At 41.4% G+C, this 11,110-nt stretch overlaps 1 protein-coding gene across 1 annotated transcript in view; it reads left to right on the top strand.

Moving 5' to 3' along the window:
• The window catches only part of LOC104157715 (neural-cadherin-like), a gene marked incomplete at its 5' end in the record, with an annotated part of 41,952 nt that extends 31,712 nt beyond the window's left edge, over nt 1–10,240 (top strand). The window contains 10 exons of the mRNA XM_009695151.1: nt 277–404; nt 1,005–1,125; nt 1,283–1,422; nt 1,505–1,685; nt 4,568–4,734; nt 5,400–5,664; nt 6,463–6,643; nt 8,004–8,257; nt 9,174–9,328; nt 9,752–10,240. Of these exons, the coding sequence (XP_009693453.1) occupies nt 277–404; nt 1,005–1,125; nt 1,283–1,422; nt 1,505–1,685; nt 4,568–4,734; nt 5,400–5,664; nt 6,463–6,643; nt 8,004–8,257; nt 9,174–9,328; nt 9,752–10,153 (1,994 nt within the window). The remainder of the gene's footprint in view (nt 1–276; nt 405–1,004; nt 1,126–1,282; nt 1,423–1,504; nt 1,686–4,567; nt 4,735–5,399; nt 5,665–6,462; nt 6,644–8,003; nt 8,258–9,173; nt 9,329–9,751) is intronic.
• Between the last annotated feature and the right edge of the window lie 870 nt (nt 10,241–11,110).

Below are 11,110 nucleotides of genomic sequence, written 5' to 3' on the forward strand. Positions count from 1 at the left end.
TTGTTCTTTGTGTTTGTGTAAAGGTGAGATTCTTCTTCTAGTTGATAGGTTTCTTTGAAAAAAAGTTTCAGAAAGTTACTTTTGGAGAATAATGAGAATGCAGAACAATTTGCCAGTATACCCAGTTTGTTTCCTGTGTTACTGCATTAGAAGTTGGATTTTTTTGAAGCTGTCTAAATAACTCCTCCAACTAAAATCTAACGGCAACAGTGGTTTCAACTGAGTTTGAGTGGGAACATGGTTAGTGCGTATCCAACAAGAGTCTTTCCTTTGCAGAGCTCTCCGGTGGCGTCCCATCACTGACCATCAGCCACAGCTCTGGTGAGCTTTTCCTGCAGCTGTCAGGAAAAGTTAATGTTGCAGATCGCCGGTGGCACAATATTAAAATCATAAGTGATGGAAAGGTAAGTGTAAATGTGGATGATCCTGTGGAAGCACCAATTCATGTACCTAGTTATTCTTTCCAAATCTTTGTGCCCTTCCAGGACTGATGGAGTGAAATATCCTTAATTTCTCTAAGTGGGAAACCCTGCCTCACCACGTGACTTTAGACATGCCACACAAAGGAGATAGAGATGCTTTTGTCTAAGGGGAACATCTTGCTGATATAACAGTGGTGAAGGCATCTGCTAGGCTCCCCCTTCCTCTCCTGCACAAGACAAGCTGGAGGGCACGTCAGGATCTGGGATAGGTTGCCTGGCAGATTGTCTCTCTGGGTTCTGATTTGGCAGAAAACTCCAAGAAAATCCCATCTTCCCTCTACCATGTCAGTGACTTGGAATGGTAGTGGTAGAGTCAGATCTTTCTTCTGTGTGGCTCCTTAGCTATATGCCATGTGCAATAACCTTCCCGATTCATATCTGGAAGAGTTTTATTATTTTAATAAAGTTTCTTGCACTGTAATTGCTAGTTATTATTCCCCTTTCTGCTAAGTGAATGGAAATGTGTAATTAAATGTATGCGCTTCTCTGGATTCAGTTGTTTTAAATAATGCTTTTCTCTAGAAAGTGAAGATGATTCTTGACCACTGTGTAAATGTCTCAGTTAGAGACAATGACGGTGTTATCAAGAGGATGTCCCAAATGGATCTGTCTGCCTGTGAAGCCTCTGGAGAGACTGTGGGATCTCAAAGGTAAAAAAAAACAAAACAAAACAAAAAAAACCAAAACCACAACAAGGACTGGAAACATAATTACTCAAAAGAACTAAGGAAAAACGGGGAGGGGGAAATCAGCCAGTTACTGTATTTTGCATGCCACTAATTCTTTCTTTCCCTCCCTTCCCTTCAACATGGGTAGGCTCTTCAGTGGCCATCAGCCCCTGCAGCTGGGTGGAGTTAAGAAGACTTCGCCTTTCCATGATTCCCAAAGGCACTTCAGAGGGTTTGTTGGCTGCATACGCAATGTCATTGTTGATAGCAAGGTAGGGCTACTAAGATTAGGCTTGGGTTTACTGCTAGTAACCGTAGACACCTGATGTGATGCTTCTCTTTGTCCTTTTCCAGGTCTATGATTTAGAGCACCCTGCAGAGTCCTTGAACAGTGCGCCTGGCTGTGTCCTTACGGATGAAATTTGTCAGAGTGGTGGGATGGCCTCCTGTGGTGCCCACGGCAAGTGTGTTGGTGGTTGGGATTTCTTTCACTGTGACTGTTCCCCAGGATATGCTGGACCAGTCTGTGAAAAAGGTACTGCAAGTTCTAGGGAGGATCTGTGGGAACAGCATCAAATGTACTGCTCTAAATTTGCCACGACTTTGAACTGAGTACCGTAATAAGACCATGCTGCACTCTGGGAATGACTTAGATCTGCAGCGATGTAAGGATCCTTCTACCTCTTGCTGAATAAAGATAATGTCACAGATGAGGCTCTTGTTGAGACTTGCTTTACTTTGCAGGGGGGGGCAGGTGGTCAGGTGGGTTGTTTTGTCCTTTTCATCACAGTATCTTATTTCTCAGTGGTGAAAGATGAAACATTCTGCATTGTGCCTCCTTCCTCTGATGATACTCATCACAAAATGTAGTTTAATGAACATGGTACTATTTGTCACCTTGCAGTGGCTATAACAGCAATGAGGTTGCCAGCTTGGTATGTTCTCTCTGTGAAACCCGGGGGCATAACCCTCAAGTTATCCTCAGGCCCAAATTTCCATCTATAAAATGGCATAATTGCATTTGTGTCTGTCACTGGCATGAATTGAAGGTTACGCAACGCCCCTAGACCACAGCAGTGGGTGCATGTGGGGATATAATATCAGGCTGGCTACAGCAAACCTGTTGTCCTGTACAAAATCAGCATGAAATATGTATCAGAGAACAAAAGCATGCAAGGGTGGATAATGAAAACCTCAAGAGACATTGCAGGGAAGTGCAAAATTTTAGCACAATTCAAAAATTTAGGAAATAAATTATTTAACTCCTACTAGCCCACAGCCATGTTCAGTGTACAGGGGGCACACGCTTGAAGTTGGCTCTGTCCTCCCCATCTTTATACCTTCAGCAGCCATTTCTCTGAATCAGAAATCAGAAGTGAGTTACAGGTGTTCATTGGGACTTTACCTGCCCTCTATCTGCCTTCTCCCTCTAGGTACAAATGATGAGGTTGATCATAACAGTCTATAACAAGCACCAGTGCCCCATAACTTTGGGGGCTTTGTGTAGTGTTGGAAGAGAATTAGCCCCCTCGGTCCTGTAGTTTGAGTGATCTGGAAGTGAGGATGAGCAGCAGCGAGCAGCTGGAAGTGAGCACATGCAAGCTAGCGTTGAATCAACGTGTTGTGATTAATAGTCAGGACTGGTGGTGTATTACCCATATCCTTTCAGCTCAATGTGCTCACTTTTCCATCTTATATATGGAACAGTAATACCCTATGAGGCAGTCAGACCCTCTCTTCCTTTCTCCATCTGCCACACATGACTTAAAAGGTGTGACAGTAAATTAACTCAGCAGAAGCTCTGTCTATCCAATGGGGTGAGGACTGGAATCGTAACTGGCATATTCTAGGCCTGGAGCCTTCACTGTTTAAAGTGTATATAATGACCATGGAAATGGTTAATACAGTTCAGTTATTTGTATTACTGTTTTACAGACAGATTATACTGCTTTATTAACATCTGCCTAGATTTAAATCTTATTCTGGTTTGTATTATCTTGGGATGCTTGTTCACAAGCCCAACTGCTGTATTGGCTCCAGCCCCTCACCACTATGGGACAAACCAAGTGCTCAGAAAGTAATTACTCAAAATTCATAAGTGATATCCTGATGTAATAGGAAAACTTTGATTGATTCCAGCTTCTTCTAATATATTGGGCTTCAAAATGCTGGTGTTCGGTTGGTGCTTTATGAATGGCTGAGCCATGCTCACAGCAAGGAGCAGACAGCTGGGGACAGGAGTCACTGCAGTGTCCCAGGAAAACCCATCCCTGCTCATCAGCTAGAGCCTGTAGCTGTAGAGATAGTGAACAAGAGAGAACAGTGGGTTAGGAGGAATAATGTGAAGGGAATGAGCTAGAGGAGAAAAGAAAACACGCTTCAAGAAAGAAAAGAGAGAGGAGAAACAGTGAGAGGAAAAGAGAGTGCAGAAATGAAGTCTCTTGATTATTTGATGTTTCATGTCCTGGGAACCAGACTAAATGCCGCAGGATAAGCTGGGCACTCTTTGGATTTCTACTTGTGTGACACTCGCCTCCTATTACCTGTTGGTGGCCCAGTGTTCTTCCTGTCTAATAACTAACTTGGACTATGTCTTTATTTGGTAAGAGGAAACTTCTTTTTTCAAGCAAGCTGTGCCCAAAACAAGCAGATCTAGGATTGCTGTCAAGCAGTGAGACTGAAATGGGTGCCTGCTGCGTAAGAGCACCAGGGGCCGGCTGGTTTAGTGGTTTTTGATTTCCACAGAAGCGTGCAGTGCAACTTCATCCACCTGTCTGCTGGATGACTCTCAGATGGATTCCCCAGGATGATTGGGAAAGAATTAATTTCAGTGCATTTTCCCTAGTTAAAAATAATAAACACTGACTTAATCTCTCTTTGCAATTAAAAAAAAAAAAACAACCATAACTTTTGACTCTGTGCCTGCCCTGAGGCTTTCTCTTGTGCCAACTGAAATGGGAAGTAAAGCGTGTATTTTCTAACAGTGAGGGTTATTAATCACAGGACTAAACTACTGAAAAAAACATTAGATTCTCTCTTTTTTTTTTTTTCCTTCAGATCAATACCGACTACTTTACTGGAAGATATGTTTCAGATCTTAAACAAACAAGAAGAAAAAAGTTATTGGGCTCAGTGTGGGAGCGATTGGGTAGAATGTCTAGCTAGTGACAGGTAGAATGTTAGAGCCAGTATCTCATTGTCCCTTTCCTGCCTAAATTCTGTACCCTTGATTTCTTCTTTTTCTCTTAATTCCCTTTGCAGTGGGGGGGTGCTTTCCATGACACTTCATTACGTTGCCGAAGTTTCTTAAGAACTAAAACTCTGGCATTCAGAACTGGTTAATTCTCAAGCAGTACAGATCTGAGGGAGCAGTAATTTCTGAGATTTTCACTTTGGTTTTGCATGCGTTGTGTTTAGTTCTTCCAGAATGGGCTTTTGGAAGGGACAGTTGGATCCATTATGAGCCGAGGAGCATCCTCAGCACTCACAGCACTCAGATCCAGCTGATGGTGCGCACCCGTATCTCCCACAGCACCCTGCTCAGCTTGGCCTCTGCGGATGGGAATGGATACATCCGACTGGAGGTGAGCAGTCCGAAAGCCATTCTGTTTCAGGGCTTTTAATTTGTCGTGGAGTACCCTAGTAAGAGAAAACAGTGCAGTTGCCGATTAAGGACACCTATTCTGTAATGTAACAAAGAGCAAGAATTTTCCACATGAGGGTAACTACTCTCATTTGTGTTATCCTTTTCAATATTACCATTTCATAGCATAGATTCTAGTTGTTTCACTGCCTGCAAAATGTACAGGTGAGTGCATGTGATACACGTGAATGGGGAAGATTGTTTTGTCCTGTTTGCCTTTTCCCTTTGCTTCTGTCTCTGGCTGTAAAATTTGCCTCCATATTTTTGTTGCTGTTGAAAAAAGCTGTATGGATTATATTAGCTAGACAGAGGCTAATTATTCCAATTGTAACAGAAGAGTCAGCTGGGAAAACTTAGAGGTAGACATCAGTAGAGACAAGATTGATAAAAAGGTTCATGTGAGTTAGAAGAGTGGCTTGTAAAGAAAAGAGTTGATAATTCCTGGACCTGCAGTTTTCTTATGGTAATTTTTATCTGGGAATAAAGCACTTATAAATGAGTGCCATTTTCATTTTAAAAACTCGAGTCCATTTCTTGAGGTGGGACTGTGTAATAACATTTAGAAGTGCATTTCTGTTATTAAAGGTCTTTGTCATCTTCCTCTAGGTGGTTGAGGGTTTCTTCAGTGTTAACTTCAGCTTGGGGGAAAAAAATCACTCTCTGAGAATGAGGACATTACGTATAAACAATGGCCAGTGGGTTCTTCTGACCATGGAGCGCTACAACAATGAATTTACCCTGCGCGTTAACAGTGGTGGAGGTGATCAAGAAGTGACATCTGTCTTGGGTACGAATAGATGGTTTGAAATGGATTGGGCAAGCGTCTTGCTAGGAAACCGCCTTCCCAGTCATTCAGAGAGTGATTTCCAAGGTAAGTGATATGACGGGTTCCTAAAAGGAGGGGATTAAAGCCCAAAAGTGGTATCTTTTAGTATATTGGAGAGTCTAAAACCCAGGTAAGAATTCCCAAGGAGACTACTATGCCCATGAAATCCCACCACCTCTACTAGGGAATTCAAAGCCAATGTTCAACTCTCTGTTTGCTGTTGTATCTGGTGCTAGTGAAGATGTGAGATTTCCTGGAGATATTAAAAAACAGCACTTCAGATTTTTATTTCCCATGCCAAAGGCCCAAAGCAGGGAACTCATGCTGTGATCTTCACTCCTTTTTTGCCTCGGAAGGGTTTAAGGAACAGACACAACCCTTCCTGGTAGGAGGAGAAGGATTTGCAAGGCAACTCAAGGTGCTCTCTCCATTTCCTGGGGTGGGATGCTGGGACTTTGAGACTGTGGCTCAACAAGAAGATAGCTTTTTCCATTCTGTTGCTTCTCATTCATCGCCACTTTTAAGATGATGTTTTAAATCTAGATTAATTTAGTGGAGCTGTTCTGGTTCATAGCACAGTTCTGCTAAATCGTTGCATTGGTACAACCAAGCTGTCCTGGTGGAGTATTGTTGATCTGTAGATCAGCCAGAGCACATAGGCACATGTCCTATAGCTCTTCTTCTAAAATAAAACTGATAAGCAGCATAAGGATCTTTTTAAAAAATGTTTTAAATTTTCTACAGTGCTCTAAGGTCTCCTGCATATGTGTTGGGGGCAAGGCTTGAGGTGGGGAAGTTGCTAACTCAATGTGTTTCTCTGTATACTCCCCTGCTTTGATGCAGGCTGTATGCGTGATGTCCAGCTGAATGGTCAGCCACTTCTCGTGGAAGGCAAAAGCACAGAGTTTGGCTTAATTCTGAGGCGGCAAGGTGTCACGATGGGATGTCATTCCAGTGCCTGCAGCAGCCAGCCCTGCTACAGCCCCTTCCTTTGTGTAGACCTGTGGAGAAAATATGAATGCCGGTACATTACGCTTTTGTTTTTGTCCAGGGGTGGTTGGGAAGATCTTTCTTTCCACCTTAGTTCAGGCAACTTGCTTCTAACAGTGAAACTCCCTGCTGCTGCTGGCCAGAGAGGGGCATCCCAAGGACAAATCCTTCTCTTCATCTCATCTCCCATCATGGACCAAACTTGCCTTTTCCTGTAAATCTGATATGGAACCTATTTACTCCACCATTTTTTCCATGGTGAGAAAATCACAGGCTAGTGAGGAAGTGAAATGCCCTTTGATAAAAGGTGGATTGCAAAAGCTTTGGTCTCTCCTTCTCTGTGTGAAAATATATATATTCTTATATAACATATATAGAGTGTGTACATATATGTATAAAATAGATATTACATATACAATATATCTACATATATTTTCTGTAAAGAAGTTGAAATCAATCATACTTTGTACAAAACAATGAGACTTTCAAAATTATACTGTCACAAAACTGGAGGCTGCCCAGGGTCAAAACCAAAGCCCACCAGCTGGTATTCTACACAGTTCCTTCGAGAAGATCCACTCTTTAAAGAAAATTTTCAAAATATATATTAAAATTTGCAAATCAAAATACAGGCATTTCTGTTAAAAAACCCAAATGTACACACATGCAGGACTGGGAGAAGCCACTACTTGAATTCCTTCAGTTCAGCCAAAATTTGGCACTTCCAAGGCCTGGTGATTTATTACTGAAAGAAGCTGTGAGATGGTCTTAAGTGTGCCTTGGGACGCTCCTTTCTTCAGTCTACTTGTGCAAGAACAATATGAAGGCTCTTCTATTTATTCACTAGTATGTCTTCTTTGGATTGCAGAAAGCAGGTCTGTGCCCTCACAGTATTCCTCCATGGCCTCTCCAATGATATATCAGAAGAAATCAGTTTCTCTGCAGTCCTAAAAGACAAGATGGGTCATTCTGAGGAGGTCAATGACATCCCTCCCAAATGTCCAAATGGACATTACAAAGCTTATACTAAGTGTTGCTAGCCCTTTTCCCATTGATCTCAGCTATCCATTTCCTTCTAGGGGTTTTGAACATATCTGTAGAAGAAAGGTTAGTCTGTTCAGAAGCTGATGGATCCCCTTTTTAAGGAAGGAGTGAAGCTGTTCTGCATATCTTCTGGATAGCGAAAGCAGAGCATATGTTCATGTTTTGATAAGCCTACTAGCTCACTATGTGAGATTTTACATGTTTATCATACTCTCAGTGTGGATTTGTGGTTTGCTTGAAAAGACTTTAATTATTGTCTTTAAAGAAACAGTAACAAACTTTGCACAAAACAACATACAACTCCAGGTGCTTTGCTTGCCTAAAAGGTATCTTCTGCTTTTGTTGTTCAGGTGTCCAGCTGGGAAAGTAGAAGTGACTGACAGCCTTACAGGGCTCAGACACTGTACCTCATCACCTTGTGGACACTGGACCTGTAGGAATGGGGGTACCTGTGTGGCTCAAACCCAAGACAAGACTATCTGCCAGTGCCCCGAAGGTTACAAGGGAAGATGGTGTGAAATTAGCCAGGTGAAGGCTGGAAGACCCGTTGGACTCAGCTCTGGCTCTATTCTGGCAATCAGCATGTGCCTCCTTGTCTTCCTAGGTAGGAAAGCAAGTACCTTTTTTCTTTTTTTTAATCTTGTACCTTGCTCCATTGAATCAAGTTTGCTTTACCCTTAGATGTTGTGATCAGTGTTTTACTTTTTCTGGACATCACCAGTTGGGAGTTCATTTGAGCATGCTAAAAGGCACCAGCACGTAGTTACAGTTTACTTGCTTTGAAGCCAGTTCAAGCAAATTTAGGACTTCTCTCTTTCAGAATAATTTATTTTCAATCCTTCTTAAGTAAGAGCTTTCCACCTGTGCGTGCAAATTTGTGTGCAGCCACATCCATCTGAAACTCCCACCTGCCCTGAGCCCTTACATTTGTAATAGGTGGAACCTGCAGCTAGCACCTGCTATTCACATATTAGGAAGGATGAGATCTTCCTCTAGACAGTTTATGATCTTAACAGGCAAGCCTCATTAAGAGTGTGGGGCAGAAAGAGATGTCCACAGTGTGTCCAGTTTCAGGTGCACTTTGGCTGAAAAGTTAATAACACCGTAAAACTGTTTTCATATTGATAAACTGCATACACATCTCAGAATAGTAAAGACTCCATGATTATATTACACTTGTAACCTTCATTAAAACAGTGTTTTACTTACTTTGGGTATCTTATTTACTCAGGATTGATGAAAGGCCAGAGATTGGCCAAAATGCCTTCTATTTAAATGGATTCCTTTAGGTAAGTGAAATACCCTTTTAATGAAGTTTATGATGTAATATACATAGATGATTCTTTACATTCCTGAATATAAGTTGTTTATATATTAACAATTATGCATTTCTTACCTGGGAATTTGGTTGTCAAATTAAGAGTTGATTTAATATCTCAGGAGTCATATAACTACTTGTTCATCATGCATCATACTTTGTCATATGTCGTATAACAAATACGTGTCTTTATTTCTTCCAGCACTCTTGGTCTCCTACACAGTGTGGAGTCAGTGGGGAAGTTCAGGGTTTCGGAAAGGAGGAATTTACCACATTCCTGAAGAGCGTGAAAGCTGGGAGGATGTTAGAGAAAATGTCTTCAATTATAATGAAGAAGGAGGTGGAGAACGTGATCAGGTATGATGCAGCTTTGGTCCAGTCTTTGGAAACTCAACCTCGCCTCACCTTCCTTTCCCAAACCTTTTAACTTACTGTCCTTATCCAATTGACTTTTTTTTTTTTTTTTTTAAACCTAAAGTACTCTTGAGTGGGAGGCTTGTATTTCAACCCAATCTGTGCCTTTCATGATGCTGGTCATCTGTTGCCTCCTTTGAGGGGGCTGCTCTGGACACAGAATTCTTGCTTTAGCTGAAGACTACCATTACGCAGAGGGATTTGGTATGATCTGAACTCAGCCCTTTGGACTAGGCCCTCCCTTTTCTTCAGTTTGTAGAAAATTCACAGAATCTAATTTTTTGTTGTACTGAGTTTTAAAATATGTTTGGAACCTGTTTCCTTTTGTGCTTTTTCTCTCTGATATTGGCATTGTTTTTTTTCCAGAATGCTTACGATATAGATGAACTGAAGAAACCTCTCCATACCATTCCCCACTTCTCCTTGAGGGCAGCTGTTCCACACTCCAAGACACCCACTGGCCCAAAAAGAGACTCACTCCCAAAACGTGCACATCAAAACCAATCAACATCAGCTGTTACCAGTGTCCCAGACTTCAAGGAATATGTTTCTCAAATCATCTGGGATGCAGACAATGATCTACAGAGTCTTCCAGCTGACACAATTCATTTTTACTGCTTAGAAGGGCAATGCTCTCTAGCAGGGAGCCTTAGTTCCTTAGACTCCATTAGTGGTGATGAAGATCTAAATTATGATTGCCTCCAAGAGTGGGGGTCAAAGTTTGACAAGCTTAAAGAACTTTATAAGGTCTCAAATGAACATTTGTAACCAGAGTTAAAGGGACTTCACACGTTGCCGTGACACATGGACACTACTTTTAAAAATGCCCTTTTTTATATATAAGGTACATCAAGTAACTTACTTGATGCAAATTTTTAGTTACAGTAGTATTATATACTCACTTTTCCCAGGAGTGATAATCTGAATCGTCTTTTTATATGCACTGTACAAACAGTTATTTAATGGTAGAAGTGCAAAGACTTTTAAAGCATGAATTTTCTTGCAAACTTTGGAATGTAGGATTTGTGTAGAATAGCATTATAGTATCCCTTTTTATTTGTGTAGACCACACTGACTTACTAGAATTATCCTGGATGCAAGAACTTGAATTATTTTCTCCTTAGTATTAATATGAATCCTATCAGGTGGGTAGCAATGGGTAGGGCATTTTTTAAAAATTGCATTCATTTTAGACTGTGAAAGAATTATTACAAATGTTAAATACAAAATATTTTAAATTTCTGGGTTTCTTGTCACTTTTTGTCTTATCCTTTTAAACTGTAATATCCCTTGACATCACAGGTACCACCCCACTCACTATTACAGGCTGCCCAACCGTGTGCGACTTTTTCCATCTGACCCTTTTTCTAATTACCTGTAAAGAGGGGAAAAGAGTGGAAAGATCCTAGCTGTGGATAGCACTTTGCTGACATGACAGTTTACACTCTTAAAAGCAGTAGTCAGACTTGGGAAAAGTTTATATTCAGTACGCTTTTATTTCCAACTCCTCTTTCCATAAGGAACCCTTCGTCAAAGTCTGCAGCTGGAAAACAGAAGGACTGATAGCAGGTGTGAAAAGAAACTAGAAGGAAATCCAGGCAAAAGTTGGAACTGAATTCTTTCAGTCAGGACAGTCACTGTAAGAATCGGGATCCTCAAAACATAAAAGCACGGGAAACCTACCCTGTTCCCCTTGGCCTCCTCCTACTCCCACCCCCCAAAAAA

This window comes from Cariama cristata, unplaced genomic scaffold, assembly GCF_000690535.1.
Source record: "Cariama cristata isolate BGI_N322 unplaced genomic scaffold, ASM69053v1 scaffold14522, whole genome shotgun sequence".
NCBI classification, from domain to species: Eukaryota; Metazoa; Chordata; class Aves; order Cariamiformes; family Cariamidae; genus Cariama; species Cariama cristata.